The 19,825-nt window shown below is 48.3% G+C and overlaps 1 protein-coding gene across 1 annotated transcript in view; it reads right to left on the bottom strand.

The window, feature by feature from the left end:
* Window positions 1-11,069: 11,069 nt before the first annotated feature.
* NEIL3 (nei like DNA glycosylase 3) overlaps window positions 11,070-19,825 on the bottom strand; it is a 49,811-nt gene continuing 41,055 nt past the window's right edge. Inside the window, exons 8-10 of the mRNA XM_036250565.1 lie at window positions 18,564-18,963; window positions 12,902-13,076; window positions 11,070-11,326 (exon numbers count right to left, since the gene is read on the bottom strand). Coding sequence (XP_036106458.1) covers window positions 11,144-11,326; window positions 12,902-13,076; window positions 18,564-18,963 — 758 coding nt within the window. The 3' untranslated portion in view covers window positions 11,070-11,143. The remainder of the gene's footprint in view (window positions 11,327-12,901; window positions 13,077-18,563; window positions 18,964-19,825) is intronic.

The raw sequence follows: 19,825 nt of genomic DNA, 5'->3' as shown, positions 1-19,825 counted from the left end.
GATCCTAGCAGACAGGGCACGGGGAGGATGAAGCAGGGACAGGAGAATGGAAAGTCTGCACCTGCTGCAAGTTACAGGTGAAGTACTGTGGGAAGAAGCTCCAGTCATGGTAAGTAAGCTGATTTGCTGACTGGGACCCGGGTTATATATGAGGCATTAAGCACGAATTCTTCAAGCAATTCTTTGTTTGCAGAGTTATGGTAAATATGGGGTGGGGGGGTGTTGCCAAATACTTCCTTTAAGAAGTTCATAGTTTACAAAACATTTGGTGATAAAGCAATTCAATAGGGAAAAAAAATCAGCACCTGAAAACCTGAGAAGATGGTGAGGGAGGGAGGGAGGGAGGGAGGAAGGAAGGAAGGGAGGGAGGGAGGGAGGGAGGGAGGGAGGGAGGGAGGAAGGAAGGAAGGAAGGAAGGAAGGAAGGAAGGAGAAAAAAAGGAAGAAAGTGGAGGGAGGGAGGGAGGGAGGGAGGGAGGGAGGGAGGGAGGGAGGAAGGGTGGAAGGAAGGAAGGAGGGAAGGAAGGAAGGAGGGAAGGAAGGAGGGAGGGAGGGAGGAAGGAAGGAAGGAAGGAAGGAAGGAAGGAAGGAAAGAAAGAAGGGGGGAGGGGAATGCAGGAGGGGAGGGAAGGGCTACCCTCTTTCCCTGGGTGTCTAGCTCCTGAAATCTAAACTTCAGGAACCCTCGTTTTCCTCTTACTCCACCCCCAGTGAATGGTTCATTTCACATTCAAGACAGGATGTTTCACACCCCGAGAAGGGTGCTGTTTGTTTTGTTTTGGTCTGAAAGTCTATTGCGGAGTTTAATCGAGGATTCTTCATGGGAAGTAACAAGTATAAAACAAGAGTGTCTCGTCAACACCCGAGTGGTGAGCCAACCACGACCCAAAAGGGGGCAGGCAGAAAGGAAGGCGGAGGGCAGAGGGCACAGCCCAGGGCAAGGGCAGGGCTGCTTCCACCGACGCCAAAGCCCAACAGCTGACGGTGCCGGCCCCAGGAAAACGGGTCAATGCAAATGCTCAATGCGGAACCCCGTTCAGAACCGCAGCAGTTACATTCGCGGAGGTTTCAGAAACCTTCCAATACACCCTCCCCGCTTTATGGCTGAAGACTCGGCACGTGCAGCGTCGGGGCAGCAGGGCAGCCACGGGGCAGCCGTCATCTCTGACTCCCTGGCAGAGCTGGGACCAGGCCCCTGACTCCCAGCCCACTCCCCGCCCTCTTCCCAACCTCATCCCCTTCCCCTCCAGGACTTACCTAATGATCACGACACAGAGAAAAGAATCGCGTGTTCATTCTAAGGGAAGATGAAGCTGTTTTCTAAAGCACAGGCGCGCGCTCGCTCCAGCACCCGGCCCACGGACTCGCGCGCAGACGGGCGACCCCAGGGCGTGCTCCGCGGCATCCGGCCCACAGACTCGCGTGCAGACGGGTGACCCCAGGGCGTGCTCCGCGGCATCCGGCCCACAGACTCGCGTGCAGACGGGCGACCCCAGGGCGTGCTCCGCGGCATCCGGCCCACAGACTCGCGTGCAGACGGGTGACCCCAGGGCGTGCTCCGCGGCATTCCCGGGCCTCAGTGCTGTGCAGCCCACGGGGCCCGAGGCCAGGCTGGTACTGCGAGCCCACGTTTTGTTACCGCTCCACGAGCCCCGCTGCAGGACACAGATCTGGTTGTGGGAAGCCCACTCCGGGAAGGCTGGGCACCAGCCATCAACAGACCACGCACAAGCGGCAGGAGACATCCCCAGGGCTGGTTGACGGCAGCCCGTGATCTCCCGCAGGCATAAGCACCGGCTTCCTTCCAGCCAAAGAGCCCTTTCCAGCCTCCTCTGTCTGTGGCCAGCTCCCCCCAGACTCTCCCGGCAAAGCACCTCCAGCTGCCTCCTTTGTGCGCCTCCCTGGTGTCCTCCAGGTTGCTACGAAGTCCCTTTTCCTCCTTTCCCCCTGCGCCCTGTGTCCCTCCACCCTGCTCTTGTCACACTGAGCTGTGACTGCGCTTGTTGCTCTGCACGCACGTTGCCCCCCAGGACTTTAAACCTGAGGCACTGGTGTTCACCTGTACGCTCAGCCTCACATGGCAACCGGCACGTAAATATTTCCTGAGCGAGTGCTAATAAAAATGATAACCAGAAAGAGACAAATATGAAATACATGCAACAGAACTAATTCTCTGGGAGTGAAATTCATGGTTCTTAACTATATATTTGTTATCATCTATCCACTCATCCACCCATCCATCCATCTGTCCATCCATAAACCCACCCTTTCACCATCCTCCCGACCTCCCCATTTATCCATTTCAGCCTTGGTAGCCCTGAACATGAAATGGAAACTAACTTCTGTGAAAGACCAAAGAACATGCACAAAATGTAATTTCACATGAAACGAAATCTTCCATGCAAGTATTCAGAAGATACCGCCAAAAGTTCAGCACCATCAGTGACCATACAGTTATTTTTTTGCTGAATCATCTCCTTTAGCGGGTTCCCGGACTCTCACCCTGGGGGAACCTGTGATAGAACCCGGGGTTCTTCTAACCATGTCCCCCGCTGGAGTAGGCTGGTCACTGATTCTGTCTGCTGACAGCCCGAGCAGCACTCAAACACCTGGCACTGGACCCATTTCAACTTTAAGAACTCTAATTTTAGAATTAAAAAAAAAAAAATTTAACCTAGGTCTCTTAATTCTGTTTCTCTGGACCTGTATGAAATAAACATAATTCTTTCTCTTTCCTACCAGCCCTTCAGAATTCTAACGGTGTTCATCGTGTTCTGTCCAGCGTGTCTTCTTTTGCAAAGAAGGAATAGAAAAAAGAAGACTGCATGTTTTAATTTCAGAAATTTTTATCAAGTACACTTACTAATTCAAGTGCGACTACACATTTACTGTATATATGCTCATTCAGAGACGTGTCTGAGCACAGTCTCACTCAGAAGGGATGTTCGGGACATGCGCAAATCAGATCTGAACTAAGAATACAAACAAATATGAGTGCTACACACTCATTGCAGGAGTTTTAGTAACCGATTGCTGTATTTTCCTACTTCAGTCAAGTTCCAAGTTGATGATATTTTTGTTCATTTGGTAATATCCTTGCTTTCTTAATTTTCCCTTATTAAATTTTTCTTTTCTTCATTGACATTAGAGAGAGAAGAAGGGAGAGAGAGATAGAAACATCGATGAGAGAGAACATCGACTGGCCGCCTCCCGCATGCCCCCCACTGGGGATCGGGCCCACAACCTGGGCATGTGCCCTGACCGGGAATCGAACTGGCGACCTTTTAGTGCATGGGGTCGACGCTCATCCACTGAGCCACACCAGCTGGGCTAATTTTCCCTTATAGAACTATATTCTTGTGAACATTAGGAGGGTTGCCAGGAGAAAATGTAAAATGACAGTACACGCTGGACTCTGCCCATTTGTTTCATGGTGACACCCCCACTCAGATCAAGACATAGCTGATGAACCGCCCTTCCGACTCGAAGTCTCCATGTCTGACAAAAAGTGGAATACTTGAGTTCATGCAGCTGTTCCAGAGCTAATTATCTGCAATCATTTCTGATTACTTAATAGGCCATGTAGGATGTGTGTTTGCTGCTGCGTGGAGTCTACACATTAGTCTTTAATGCGCTGATACGGTTAACGGCTGTCTCCCGGCTGTCTGATAATAGACCATTCCTGAAAATGAGACCATTTCTCAACGGAATTTGCTTGTTTATTTTAAATAAGTAATAACTACCAGCTCAGATCCTAGATCCAGGCTTTGCCATTTTAAGAATGCACTTTTTAATGCTGCATCATTTCTAATGCATTTAAATTATTCAAGTTTGGAGAAAACAAGTTATCAAATGAATGAGCCCATAACCAACCCAGATACTTAGATTTAACATTTCTCCTGCTCCATACAGTTTCCTGAATTGTTTTCTGCCATTGAGAGTGGAATACATTCTTTTTCAATGCTGAATGTAATAACATAATAATGACAAAAACATATGCATATTAAAAGCAGACAAGTATTTATTAATATGGAAACCAAGATGCCAAAGCTGGTGGCTGGGAGTGATGGACATGTGACCATGGAAGGCTGGGTAGGGAACTGCTGTAATGAGACTAATTTGCTTTGCAGTTTTGGATTTGATGACAGCATTTAGTCCCCAGAGCGAGTGCATAGTTTTAAAAATTTAGAAGGCTTCGTTCTGATGGGCTACCCATATGCTTGTGTTTCTGATGGCCAAAGCGTAAGAACGCGCCCCTGTAGAAGCTTCGGGTGGTTCTCCTGTCTTTCCCTCTAACAAGGTCTATTTTTTCTAACATCCCTTTTTCATTTCTTCATCTCTCTTATCCTGTTCCATCCAATTTCCAAAGTTCTCCTCCCTCACTACTCTTTTCTTAGAGAAGCCAATAGGAATCAGATAATCAACAGAAGGTAGTTTGACTCCCAGTTCCCCCCACAAAACGCTTGGCTCTCATTCTTCCACTTTCTTTTTTTTTTTTTATCCTCACCCGAGGATATTTTTCCATTTTTTGTACTGATAGAGTGGGAGGGAGAGAGAGGAAGAGAGAGAGAGACAGAAACATCGACGTGAAGGGACACATCGAGTGGCTGCCACCCGTACGACCAACCAGGGCCGGGGACAAACTGCAGCCCAGGTACATGCCCTTAGCGGGAACCGAACCCGGGTCTCTCCGGACCGCAGGCCGACGCTCTAACCGCTGAGCCAAACCGGCCAGGGCTTATTCTTCCACTTTCAAGACACAGGGGGGCTCCTGCATTCTCTGTGCGCTCCAGGCCTTGGTTTGTCTCAGATGGACAATGAAGTGACTCTGGGAGGTGGGCACACAGTGCAATACACAGATCATGGATCACAGACATGTACACATGAAGCCTATATATTCTCACTAACCAATGACACCTTAATACATGTACTTAAAAATACATTAGAAATCAAGTAGATGTCAATAGTCCGGCTGGTCTGGCTCAGTGGCTGAGCGTTGACCCCTGCACCAAGAGGTCGCTGGTTCGATTCCCGGTCAGGGCACATGCCCAGGTTGTGGGCCCGATCCCCAGTGGGGGGCATGCAGGAGGCGGCCAATCGATGTTCTCTCTCATCGATGTTTCTATGTCTCTCTCCCTCTCCCTTCCTCTCTCTCTAAAATCAATAAAGGAAAAAAAAAATTAAGTAGATGTCAATGAATGGGACCCTGTGGACTGCTTGGGCCCATCCCTCTGGGTGGAAGTGTGTGACCCTAAGAACTGTTTCCCTGGAAACACTATATGAGCAGTGTTCCCATCACTTAGGGCCATAATCCCTTCCCCATCAAGGACACAGGGAGAGCGCAGGATCCCAGGAACTGCTATTCATGCTCATTCACACTCACTGTTGGGAGGCACGATCTCTCTCTAGCATGTAACGCGGACCCGGATCAGGCTGACTCTTTGCATCACTCAATTCTTCACGAATTAAGTCTTTTTGTAGTTCTTTCATGGTTCCTATTTCCAAATGTTTGATGTGTCACTGAAACATAAAACTCACCTTGGCATCTTCTTCCAAATACCTCCTTTCTTAATGTTCGGGGCTCTCTGTTTTCCCAGACACACCAGGTACTTCCTCATGCCCCACACTTTCTTCCTGTCGCTCCCTCTACCCTTTGTCCCCTCTGTCTGCGGTGAAATTCAAGTCCTTCTTATTGATTTATTTTTATTTTGTAGGGAGAGACAGAAACATGGGTGAGAGAGAAAAACATCGACCAGCTGCCTCCTGCACACCCCTCACTGGGGAGGGAGCCCGAAACCCAGGCATGTGCCCTGACCAGGAATTGAACCCGGACCTCTCAGCCCATGGGACAACACTCCATCCGCTGAGCCACACCGGCCAGGCTCAAGTCCTTCTTTAAAGCTCCCGCCATTGCCCTCTCTTCTCTGAAACCCCCCATGCTAATAGCTGTGATGGGAGGAGGCGGAGTACCAGGAATAACAGACACTAACGTGAACTCAAGTGTTTGAACTGATGGGACGGGGCTAGATCCTTTACACGAACACTGTAGCTGAGAGATGGTACCATTTTTATCACCATCTAACTGATGACGAAACGAAGACCTGGCACACAGTGGCCAAAGCTTAATAAAATAGCCTGTCCAAGGTCACACGATCAAGGTCAAGGCAAGGAGTCAGGCAGGTCCTTGAACTAGCCCTCTGACTCCAGAACTCAATCTGATTCTCGCATCTGAGGAAGTAAACCCTATACAAGGCCCTCTCCCATCACACTGGCAGAATACATTCCTTTCTCCAGTTGTTCAAAGGCCCTCTGCTTGCATCATTAATAGCACGGGGTACCCCTGTGCTTTGGCTTGCTTCTCTGCCCACAGGCTCCTTAAGGGGAGGGACTTATTTATTTTTATAGGCTCAGAACAAAGAACTGGCCCTGCTCAGGAGCTCCATTTGTAGCAGCGAAATGGAATTGATTTTCTTTACAGATTTTTCTTCCTCTATTTTCCTTGAAACACCCTATGATCTAGCCACGCAGGAGTATTTGCTATTCCCCACACATTCCCTGTGCTGTTCTCTTAGAGGGCTTCACTTGGGCTGTGCCTCCTGCCTGAAATGCCCTCTACATATGCAAATCTGCACCAAGGTGAAATCCCGCTGCTACCTCCTCCCTGAATCTCCTCTACTCATGAATCAGAGTGAGGTCTCCTTCCCTGTCACCTTCCACACTTCGCTAACAGGGCTACTGTCCCGGATCATTTCCTACCTCATTTATGTACTGGCAAGATCTTCTTTAAAAATACCTATCATTGAATTTTTCATCTAGTAGGTGCTCAGTAGTGATTAACTGATTTAAAAACTAAGAAGTTACTGGAACCAATTGACTTGGTTTCCGAACTCATGGGCACTGTGAGGAACAGTTACATTGTCTCTTCTCTTTGTTGTCAAGTTCAGGGTAGCAGCCAGGCAGTGACTTTGATAGCTTCTTTCCTCCCCACGAATGCAAACCCTTTGATCTGATCCGTTTGGACCAGTGCGTTTGTAAGCAATTTTCTGTAAGAGGCCAAAAAGGAGACTTGAATTTTAATTACTAGAAATATTTAAGAGCTTTTAGCCATGGAGCACGTTCTTTCTCTTTTATAATAAACCAGCAACACTCTTTTCTATTACATTTAAGTGCATTCATGTCTGAATAGTGGTAACAAGATCAAAAATGTTCACGAGGCTTACATTACATTAAACCTTCACCTAGTAAGTTCAACATGTTTACCAAGTTGCTGCTGTGTGCAAGGCACAATACCTGGTAAGATTCTGGGAAGAGCAAAAAAGGTCCCACACAATACCTTAAGGAGGGGAACATCAGGGTACAGAGGCCCACTGTAGTACATGCTCTAGAAGAGACTTTATATAAAGTGCTGGAAAGATACAAGGTTCAGAAAAGAGGCTACACCTTTTGTGAAACTCGTAAGAACACTTATTCCTTCATTTCGCACAGTAACTTGCTGGTAATGATGACCTGAAATATGCAAATGACAGGTACTGCTAGAAAGTACATGAACATTTCAATGGAAGTTAAATAAATAAAAGCAGTAGAAAGTAATGGGAAGTTAAAATAAGTTCAGAGAAGTTTTCACACTGAATAACTGTAGGGTGTCAGATGGGGACTAGACTTACGGGAGATTTCTTTGTAATTACATCAAGGTCTAACTACTATGTTGTACCCCTGAAACTAATGCAATATTGTATGTCAGCTGTAATTGAGAAGGACATTTAAAATTACACATGACAAAATTTAGAGTGGGAGTTATCGTAATTTTATCATCACCCCACAACGGTTTTCGTGTGCACGTTAGATATGTATACATATCACATGCCTGGGATTTGGGGACAGCCCTTTTCTCTGCCACAGGGTGGGAGGACCTGTTCGGCGTGTGGCTTCAGGCTCTGCATGCCGGCCGCATTCAAACCCCAGGCCGAGCTTCTCGCCTGACCGACATCAAGCAAGCCAGGTCTCCTGAACTGGAGAATTAGAAATACAGACCACAAGAAAAGGCCAATTTCACGGGTTCTCAAGGGACTAAATTTAATAATACATGACAGGTGTCAGCAGGTGTCCAAAAATAAAGGCTCAAGAAACAGTGGCTCTTAAAGATCATTCACTCGCTGATTGCACCTTGGACCCCCTTCTCCGTGTTCGCCCGTGATCAACGCCTCTCCGCACGTTCACACGGTATTGGTTTGAAACACCAAGAAACAGGCAGATCCGCCAAAGCGGTGAGGAGCAGCAGACCACACAGCATCTCCCAGACGCTCAGCACAACGATGGGCAGATGACAGCAGGTCCTGGTGCCGCTGCCGTGGGACAGTGACACCTGCTTTCCTTCGTCTGGTGGCACCGGGGCCTCTGCCCACACCCTCCTGCACGTGGCGGCCCGGGAACCAGCGAGTGCTCGCTCGCAGCTGCAGGGGATTGCAGGAGCCACAGCGAGACTGCAGTGAAGCAGACAGAACCCCACTGCCAGGCCCTGAAACTCAGCTGTCACTGGGACTAACGCCCACAGTGTAGGTCAGACCCACACGCTCCACCGGAGCAGGAGGGTGGCCAATAAAGCAGCGGTCTCAACAGGATCTCGTCCCCTAACACAATAACCAAACATCCAGCATTTCCTAAAGAATCAGCCGTCATGGCCCAGACCGGGAAACCACAACGATGAAGACACGTCAGCTGATGACAGTGCTGAGCTCCATCAGACAGGAGAATTATCTGACAGGACTTCAAAGCGATCATCACAGAAGCACTTCCAGAATCAACTCTAAAGTCTCTTGAAACCCGTGGAAAAAATCTCAACAAAGTAACAGAAGTTGTCATAAAGAACCAGGTGTTCATGACAGGGATGAAAAATATAATCATCAAAATAAAAATAAAAACTTGGTGGGTGGTCCCAATGGTAAAGATGATAGAGAATAGTCAGTGAACTTAAAGGCAAATCAAGCCTGCAACCCAGGCATGTGCCCCGACCAGGAATCGAACCAGGACCTCTCAGCCCATGGGAGGATGCTCAATCCACTGAGCACACCGGCCAGGTTGCCCATTTCTTATTAGAGAAGCATCTAGGTTTATCATATTGAAATCGACTGTTTCATTGGCCTATATTTCCTTGTCATTGCTTTGCTGACTTTGGAGAGTGGGATTTACGGCAGCCAGAGTTGCAAAAGGCCTTTCCCCTCCTTGTCACAATCAATTTGCAGTTTCCTTCTGCAGGTACACGGTGAATGTCACATCGTGGCACTAAGAGCATCAATGGTCCAGTCTCGCTCCTGCTCTGCCCTGTAGGGTCACTGCCCTGCCGAGCTCTTTGGCTTGAGTTCCCGGGCTTAGGTTGGGTGTAGCTGTCTCCTCGGCGGAGTGAAACACACGAGACTGTGGCTCCAACTCTGCTCTCGCTGGTGACCTCATGCTGTTCACTCTGACAGCTCTGCGCGACAACCCGGCAAGGGTTCAAGCCCCCTTCCACGCTGTTCTCTCTCTCTCCTTTAAATAGATCCAACAGCTCTGAATGGAATTTTCCCCAACTATGCGCAGATACCTTAAGATTGAGTCTTTTCTTTTCTTTGGGGGAAATAATCATATAGTTACCCAAACTAAATTTGAAAAAAAAGGAGAGAATTAAGATAAAACTTAGAAAGAGAATATAACAACACATTATTGAGCTTTTTTTTTTTTTTTTTTTTGATTAATTTTTGTTACAAATGATTCTCCTTTTTCCCCCCCAGTGATTCCCCCCTCCCCCTTCCCTCCCTGCCCCTTCCCCCGATTGTTGTCCATGTCCACTGTTCATGCCTACATGCATATAAATTCTGTTGTTCATCCCTCTCTCAGCTCCCCACTCCTTAGGGGATTGTCCTCAAACTGTTATGTTCATTCATTATTGAGCTTTAGAGATTGATTTTTTAAATCCTCACCCAAGGATGATATGTTTATTGATTTGAGAGAGACAGAGAGAAACAGCGATGTGAGAAACGCCGATTGGTTGCCTTTCCACGCCCACCAGGGACTGAGCCTGCAACCCAGATATGTGCCCTGACCAGGAATCAAACCCACAACCTTTTGGTGCATGGGACAATGCTTCAGTCAACTGAGCCACCCAGCCAGGGCTTGAAATTGACTTATTTTTAAAAATTAATAGATATTAAAATCAAGATCAGAAAAATAGAAATCAATTTCTCTCCTAAATATATACAGACAACTTCTGTTCTTTTTTTTTTTTTTTAATCCTCACCCAAGGATATTTTTTCCATTGATTTTTAGAGAGTGGAAGGGAGGGAGGGAAGGAGAGGAAGGGAGAGAGAGGGAGAGAGGGAGAGAGAAACATCGATGTGAGAGAGACACATGGGTTGCCTCCTGCACAACCCCAACCAGGGCCAGGGATCGAATCTGCAACTCATGCATGAGCTCTTGACCAGGAATCAAACCTGAAACCTGTCATTCCACAGGCCGACACTCCAACCACTGAGCCAAACCAGCCAGGGCACAACTTCTGTTCTTAAATGTTACACTTATATTCTGAATCACTATAGCTTTCTACAAAAATGTATTTGAAGTTACACAAGTGTTTAGCTTACCTCTAGCATCTAACAGGAATTTGGTGTTTATTGAATGGAATTATAAAAAAGAAAAAAGAAACAACATTCTTTTCCATAAAGGAGATCTCATTTCTTAAATTATATATATGAAATCAAAGTATCTTTAATCGCATATTATGAACAGTGGAGATACCTGAGAAAATTAATTCATTTCAGACAGAACAGTCTATTATTTTATTGTCTTGCATAATCCTCTCCAAAGAAGTTACAAGAGACCAAGAGCACACTAAAAATACTTTATTGTCATTAATAAAAACATTAAACATACACACTGAATGTAATATACTGTACATCTGATGAAACAAAATAGCATTCATCAAAGTAAAGAATATACACAGCCACAGAATGGAAAGATGGCCCACATAAAAAAATAATGAACAGTTTTCCAAGGTTGCGATAACTTTACAATGTGCCATAGATATTCTGCAACCTTTCTGGTAAACTAAAGGGAACTAAACACATGCAGTTTGAAGAGATGAAAAGCCAGAGATTCTGCGGAGGGAGAAAATACTAGCATCCCGGAGTGGTGTTTATTCCCGGCTCCTTGTCTGCCCACTGGAAAAAATTGCACTGCTTTTCCTTACCAAGAGGACATACAAAAAAGTTCTTCCCATTGTTGGGTCCCATCTTCAACACCGTTCTCATGATGGAGCGTCTGCCATGGCCGCAGAATGGGAAGGACAGGTCGGCCCACTATGGGGGACAAACAGAAAGATCGAAGAGTTTAGACGGAAGAGAGAATGAATGACCGGGGCCAAGCCTGGGCACCTTAGGTTACTGCCATATTGTCCTCATTGCTGTTACTATTCATTTGACGTCATAAAAACACATGTCATCAGCCGTTGCCCTTAATCACACTTATATCCTATCAGAAGCATCTCATAATTTTGCTTGGGTCACACAGAAAATTGCCATAATCCTGACCTTCCTTTAGTCTTGCTATAAAGCCAATACCCATGTTCCTGTCAGAGGTCTGTTTTAGTTGACACCATTAAGATCAAAGAGTTGTCGAGATTCTAATACTAAACTTCCTTAGTTTCTTAAGAAAAGAACACATCCAATATAGAATTAGTTGAACTCATTTAGGCAGATCCACTGTATTACTCTTATTCTCACTAATTTTGGCCTCAAGACGGGCATAAAGCAGACTGTGATATTAATATTGCTAATAATATTTTCTCCTTAACATCTCTAAAAGCTTCCCACGGAGCCACTCTGTGCAGCGGGCTAGTCAATCCTGCACAGGGGTTAAGATCTACAATCACCATCCCATTTTCCCTGGGAATTCCATTGGAAGATACCACGTTGGAAACAGGTATTTCTCTCTCAGTGAGAACATTTTGCTCCAGTACTGAAACAGGTCTGTGTTTTCTTTTTCAGTTATGCGCCAGGTGACGCAGTTGAAAAACACGTATCTTTACACACGAGTCACCCTCAGCCAGAGGGATGCTCACTCTGAGGATCGCAGAGTGAGGATGACCCGAAGGACCCGGTTCTTTTGTTCTTGTTGTCAATCCTCATCCGAGGATATTGTTTCCATTGATTTTTAAAGAGAGTGGAAGTGGGGAGGAAGGAGAGAAAGAGGAAGGGAAACACTGATTGGTTGCCTCCCTTGCACACCCCACGAGGGGAGTGGGGCCAGGGGTCGAATCTGCAACCCAAGTACATGCCTTTGGCTGGAAGTCAGATCTGCAATCGTGCAGTTCCCGGACGACGCTCTAACCACTGTGCACACTGGTGTCTCCACCCGTCTCAGGGGCACACGCACAGATCCAAAGGGCTGAGCAATCGTGCACATCCACACTGTAACTGCCCCGGCTTCCGTTAAGTCGAGCTCGAGAGGCAGGAGTCGCTAAGCTGATTGTAAATCCAAGCATGTACGCGCCTTCTGGTGTACCTCTATGCAGGGCACACGCCGAGCGTCTGCGAATAGCACGGAGATGAGGGAGAGCGAACCCCTCGCTTGGATTATTTAGCCCCATGTGAAATTACTCAACACCTCCCTATCTTTATAAACCGGGGGCGACACTTCTACACTGTGGTCACGGATAGGAGACACTCTGCTAAGACAATAGCTATTCTTTGATTTTTTTTTTGTTTCTGTTTTTGTTTTGGGTGAACCTCCTGGAATTCTAATTTACTCAACATTCAGGCTTTAGACGGAGTCTACCTGGCCATTGAAAAGTGCAAGGTGAGCCCGGAAAAGGACTGCTTTTGTCCATCTGAACGGCCGAGCGCCCGCTGCCGTGGCCGGCCCGTCTCACTCACCTCGAAGAACCCGCACTGCGCCCCTCGGGGCAGAGGACACGCGAAGAAGCGCCGGCCCTTGTTCTCGCCGTCCTTGCTCACCACGCGCAGAGCGCAGGGCCGGCCATGCCCGCGGCAGCGAGGGGGGCCAGCTGGCCGCGCCCCCGCGCCCTCCGCGCCGGGTACCCGCAGCTCCCTGCAACGACAGGGGACCCTCAACCACAGCACGGATGTCAGGGGATGCTCTCAGCTCCTGCCCAGGTGGAGTCCCGCCCGCCCGTACATCCAATCGTGCCCCGAAGTGGGCCGTGGTCAACTCTAGGTAATGACACGAACCGCTGCGCCTTCATTCTTGCTTGGCCGGGGCAGGTCTCGTTGACTTCCAAAGCGATCTGTGCGCCTAACGTGTGTCCTTTAAGTTGGTGAAGGAGGAAAACACAGCTGAACGGGGTGTGCAATCTAGCCTCACGGTTAGTGTTCTTACCCAACAGTGGTGTGGCCTCTCTTATGTCCGCCAACACAGTGGTGTGGCCTCTCTCATGTCCGCCAACACAGTGGTGTGGCCTCTCTTATGTCCACTAAAACAGTGGTGTGGCCTCTCTTATGTCCACTAAAACAGTGGTGTGGCCTCTCTTATGTCCGCCAACACAGTGGTGTGGCCTCTCTTAGGTCCGCCAACACAGTGGTGTGGCCTCTCTTATGTCCACTAAAACAGTGGTGTGGCCTCTCTTATTTCCGCCGAAACAGTGGTGTGGCCTCTCTTATGTCCATTAACACAGTGGTGTGGCCTCTCTTAGGTCCACTAAAACAGTGGTGTGGCCTCTCTTATGTCTGCTGAAACAGTGGTGTGGCCTCTCTTATGTCCACTGAAACAGTGGTGTGGCCTCTCTTATGTCCACTGAAACAGTGGTGTGGCCTCGGATTTCCAGTCCTGCCGCCCCTGCACCCTGCCACGTGACCAGACAGCCTTCAGAACTGTTTCCTCGCTGGCGGTGAACTCAGCAAGGGCTCTGACTCATCACCGAGTGGCTCCGTCCTCTGTGCGCTTCCGGACCACTGTCTGGCGGGGGCGCTGCAACGGTTGCAGGTGTGCTGGGCAGGGAGCGGGACCCAGCCTGCTGGGAAGCGGTGGGGAACCCTGCTCTCCCCGGGATCAGGACCACAGGTACCTGCGGGACGCCCAAGTTCTGCGGGGGTTGCCTTTGGTACGGTGAGAGCAGGCCTCTGCATCGCCCAGGAAATGGTGACGGAGCGATTTTGCCCACAACTATTGTGTTAGCAAGTTTCTCAGGGTGGGGGGTGGTGGCTCATATTTTAGAATCAGGGGTGATACCAACCAGGAACAGGGAAGCTGAGGTGCAACAGGCTCTGCCTTCCTACAACCTCCTCCGTGTCCCCCCACCCCCAAAAGAGGCCATATGAAAACTTTAAGAGACGCTAAACACCTGCATGGTTGTAGAGAAATCAAGAGATTTCAACTGGAGAAAGTGGGTCCTCAACTGTGCTTTTACATTTTTTTAAAGGAGGAAAAAAGAGGTTAAAAATATGAACAGAAAGGAATAAAATGCTGTTCTCATTAAAAAAATGGACACATGCAAAATTGGCTGTATATGTTATTCTGAAGTCGCTGAGATAATTATTTAAACCTTTTCGAATCCATTTGCTCCAACCTGGAAACCTCCAGGGGTCCACATGCCCAGGGAGAGTCCAGGGGAGGCTGGGATTCTCCTACTGGGAAAGCTCTTGGGGGCGGGGCAGGTGGGAGGGAGGCTGGAGGCGAGAGGAAAGGCCTGACATCTCCGGTCGGTGGGTCACTTCCGTATCCGTTTCCTCCTCTGTATAAAGTTGAAGAGACAAAGCCGAATGCTACCTGTCCCGGTACTCAGAGTGTGGGCCACTGACCAGAGGCACCAGCGACAGGACGGAGCTCCTCAGACATGCAGAATTATCAGCCCTACCCTAGGTCCCTGGCAGAATTAGAATCGCATGTGAACATGATTCCCAGGTAATTCACAGGCACATAAAGTTGCACTGAACTGAGTTAATGTAACCGAGATACTGAGGCCACCTGTGATCACATCAGCTCTGAGCATGCACAGCCCATCTTAAGTTTATGATAGAAAACATTATCCAAGATATATAAATGTTCTGATTAACAGAGGACATCTTGGTCCCTCTTTGTTTCAGTCATTATTTTTTAAAGTCCTAAACTGTCGCAGAGCATTTACTTAGGTAAACTCTTATTTTGACAACTAGGGCCATCATCTTAAGCGTGAATACTGGATTGTAGGTGGTCTATTAACATAATGGATCAGGGGTGGCCAATCTGTTCAGATAACACATATTTTAGGTTTGTGGGTCTTATGGTTTCTGGTGCAACTACACAACTCTGCTGCTGTAGCAGGAAAAGCAGCCATAAAAATCATGGCAGCCAAGGGGAATGGGATGTGTCCAATAAAACTTGATTTACAAGAAGAGGTGGTGGGCTGGCTTTGGCCCCGCTGCCGTTTGCCTGGAGAGAGGTCATGAGAACCCAGAGCGATGCGTGATGCAGAACAGATCCTCAGTACTTATTAATCAATACAGAAACAAGTCACATTAAACAGAGATCATCTCAAGCACGGGTTTGCAATTTAAAAATGGATATTATTTTTTTCAGTGATCAACTTACCATGGTTTAACTGATGTTACATTGTCTAAATTTTGTTTGAATAAATCAGTCTCACGGAATGTAGATTTTATAGTTCAGTGGTATTTCAAGATTTAAACACACAAACAGAGGTTAAATGACTCCCCCTGGGTGGACCCAGGCGGTCCTGAAATGCTTGGGGGCGGAAAATTCTAACGGGCGACCGGAAGCAGGTGGAAAGGGCCCGTGCTCCCTGGCGGCAGGGCTGGGATTCTGGCAACCCTGCGGGCAGCCGGAAAACCGTCAGAAATGCCCTTTGCGGCATTTCTCACGTGAGCCTTTGCGTCAGCCCGGGAGAAAGCTCACCTGAACACACGTGGCTCTTGGGGAAACATCACTGTGCTTTGCTCTGTATTTATAATAAATGAATAAAGACTGAAAACTGTATCTAGCAGTTATTCTTAACGGCTTACAAATTGGTTCAACTGCCTAATTTAGAATCCTGTCGCTGGGTAACATTCAAGGACATCGAAAGACCAATCCGAAAATATGCCTCCTCATGTGTTGATGAGATCAGTAATTAAGAGAACAAAAGGCGAATTGATTACCATACAATTATTAAAGAGACACGAAACTGGCTATGAATTCTCTGAGTGGACCACCTGCTTTAGTCGTACTATGTGGTGATGAGCTCCTAGGGGCATCTTGATCACTGTGGCTGCAGACAAGGGGGAGAATGAAACCAATGACCGCACTCTGTCATTTATTCCTGGTGACTTAGCTGGGTGCAGAGGGGCTGCTGGGTAGATGCATTTCGTCACCGGACATTTCTTTCGCTAGTGGATCTTGACTGGTGCTAGCGGCCCCATGCTGGGCTCTCCACCCCGCACACGCACATGCACAGCATCTCTGAGGAGGGCTGTGTGCTGTGCCAACCATGGGCCCTGTTACTAATGGCTTATGAAGAAACGATTTAAATCTAAGTTTCCGTTAATGGTTTTTTAAATCCATAATTCATTAGTTAAATTGTCTGAGATTTGCTACAAAGCACGGAGGAAATAAAAATGTGCCAAGATATTTCATCCGGGTAGAGCGAATGCCACGATGTTTTTTAAATGATCGCATCTACTGCTCCCACTTCAGCTGCAGAACAGAAAAGGTGGCTCAGCAGTGGTTTTCTTACAGAACTGCTCCCGCCCCAGATCTAAACCGGCTCCTTCAGCACTTCCGTCAGGAGCCATCGCTGAGGGTCGGAATGAGAAGGTGGCATACTGATGCAGTCCGTCTGTCCCCCATACTTTACTTCTGTCACTTGAGAGTATTATGAACAAAAGTTAAGCCAGTTACTATAGACGATTATAGACAAACATTTTTTTTAAAAATCAGCCAAGGATAAATCATCACGATTAACTGATGGTCAATTGAGAGTTGAGATAGAAGCATCTATTGGCCACAACAGTCTCAGAAATCTGTTCAGCTTTAAGGATTCCCAGAGGTCAGTCTAGGAGTGTACACCACGTGGCCCCTTATCCCGCTGCCCAGAGGAAGAACCTGTGCCATCCCCCCAGGCACAGCTCAGCAGACACTAGAACCAGAACCCCCGAGCTTGCTTCAGATCCCATCCACGCCAACTCTCTGCTCGTCTCCCTGTGGAAGACAGGAGGCGTGGAAGGAAGACTGTTCCCCTTCACTTCATTGGGAATCTAATGAACAAAACAAACCGACACACTGCAGAGGCAGGGACGCAGGGACCAGGCTGACAGATCTCGGGGCGGGCAGGGTGGAGGGGACAGGAAAAGATTAACCACAGAACATACGTGCATCTATGCCTAGCCATGGACACGGACAGTGCTGTGCTGGTGGTTGGGGGTAGGGGCTGAGAGGAGGGGCAAAGAGGGGAAAATGGGGGACATCTGTAATAGTGTCAACAATAAAAACAGTGCTGAATATACAGCATCTCCTTTCTGAAGGACCCCTTCCCCCCAAACAAACAGCTTGGAAAAGAACGTTGTGGAGAGTGTCTCTGTGTCTCTGACGGAGGCTAACAGCAGGCGGGGAAGGTAGGGACGCCCAGGTGAAGGCTAAACAAGGTGGGGAAGGAGCGTGGACAGTGTCAGCAGCTGCCAGCAAGCATTAAGGAACAAGGGACAACACTGTCATCAAAATTTCTGTATCTTGGCGACAGCAACTGGGGCCTTCTCCTAAAACATACCTGGTTGGGCATATTTACTAATTGGAAGTACAACTCTTTCATTTCAGACACACCTGCTCTTCCGGCCTTTTTGGTTGAAACAGAAAACACCATCCCATGGCTGACTGAGATACAGCCACTTTCTCTAGCAGAAATGTCGCTAAAAGAATCTCAGATCCCGCCCTGGCCAATTGGGCTCAGCGGTCAGAGTGTCGGACCACAGACCAGAGTCCTGGGTTCAGTTCGGTTCCTGCTAAGGGCACGTACCTCAGTTATAGTTTGTCCCCAGCCCCAGTTGGGGTCGTGTGGGTGGCGACCAGTCGACGTGTCTCTCTCGCATTGATGTTTCTCTCTCTCTCTTTCCCCCTCTCTCCCTCCCGCTCTATCAAAAAATGTCTTTGGATGAGAATAAAAAAAAAAAAATCTCAGATCCCTCTCTTTAGCATAGAAGACACTTACTAACCTGTTATCAATGGTAGTCCCCCATCCCCCATTTAGAAAATCTCTCTCTCATTGGACAGAAATACAACACAACCAAAAAAATGCGAACAGGGGTGATTGATAACCAGGTAAACTTATGGGTGATTTAAACATTTCTCTTTTCTTCCCAAATAGCCTATACTGAGCATGCATATGATCACAGGCAGAAAAGAATAACTCTGTAACGACGGAGGAGATTCTGTTTTTCATCCCTTCCCTTCTTGCGTTACAAGCTGGAGAAGGCAAGGAGACCGCGACTGTCATGTCTCTCAGCGCTGGACTCCCGCGACCACAACCAATTCAACTCCCTTCTCCACGGACGACTCCCCCCTTCTTGGAACTTAATGCAAATGCCTTAAAGATCCAGGTGAGAAGCATCGTACCTTTTAGGACGTCCAGGGCTGTGACTTCCGGGACCCGGTGATGAGCACGGGGCTGGGGTCGGTGTTTCGCGTGCTGGACCAAGCAGTGTAGATGGAGAGCAGAGCGTGGGTCGCTGGGTTGTACTGCGCGCGCCCTCCGGGGAGGGGTGAGGTGTACCACGGGGACAGCCGTCCGTGGGAGCAGGGTTCTGAGATGCCCCACCTGGCATCCAGTTTGGGCTTTTCTTTCTTTCCCGAGGACTGGATTTATTGCTGAAGTCAGTCAGGACGAGGGTTGTGGCTCCGAACACAGTTTTCCTGTTGACCTTCACTTGTGAGCTTGGCTTCCCAAAGCTGTTGCAGGGGTACTTCACTAAGCTGCCGAAGGCAGCAGAATTTCCTCCATTCTTGAGTTGTGCATCTGGAAGGAGAGACAGGTGATTCTGCAGTACTCCCAACACACACTACCAAGTATTTGAAACTCCTTTCCATTTGGTTAAAACATTCGGTGCACGTACTACAGTGAACTCACGCGCAGCACTAATAACACAGCGTGGGCTCGGCAGTTCGTGTGGTCTCCTGGCTCGGGAAGGACGCGCGGTGCGGTGTTGGTGACGCAGGGGGAGGGACTCACTGGGTCCCAGACTCGCTTCCCTCCTGCTGTGTGGGCACTGGCTCTGATGGTGCAGGGCGCAGGCAGGCTAACCGAGAGGTAGGGCCTGTGGCCCGGTGGTCGGGATGTTTCTGTGAATGACGAGACCAAGTGGAAGGCGTACTAAAAACAAGAAGAATTAGCCCTGGCCGGTTGGGCTCAGCGGTTAGGGCGTCGGCCTGCGGACCAAAGAGCTGCGGGTTCGATCCCGGTCTAGGGCACGTGCCTTGGTTGCAGTTCATCCCGACCCTGGTGGGGGCTGTGCAGGAGGCAACCTATCGATGTGTCTCTCTCCTGTCCATGTTTCTCTCTCTCCCTCCCACTCTGAAGATAAATGGGAAAATATCCTCGGCTGAGGATTAAAAAAAAAACACAACAAGATGAACCCAAAGATCTAACATTTACTCAAAATGTTTCAACGAAGCATCCTAGGGTTCTGGAGTCTGAGCTGTGATATATTCTGAATCGCAGTTACGATATAGATCTATCATACTCAGGAAAAAAATAGCAAGAACACAGCGAGACGCAAAGGCATTGCAGAGTGCTGAAATACGCGAGGAAACCCGGGGCTGGTTCCTCGGGGCTCTCTGTGGAAGGACACGACGAGGCAGGACAGACACGGGCGCCCGTC

Source organism: Molossus molossus, unplaced genomic scaffold (assembly GCF_014108415.1).
Source record: "Molossus molossus isolate mMolMol1 unplaced genomic scaffold, mMolMol1.p scaffold_m16_p_9, whole genome shotgun sequence".
NCBI classification, from domain to species: Eukaryota; Metazoa; Chordata; class Mammalia; order Chiroptera; family Molossidae; genus Molossus; species Molossus molossus.
Note: the sequence above shows the minus strand (reverse complement) of the source record. Positions and strands in the feature narration are given on the sequence as shown.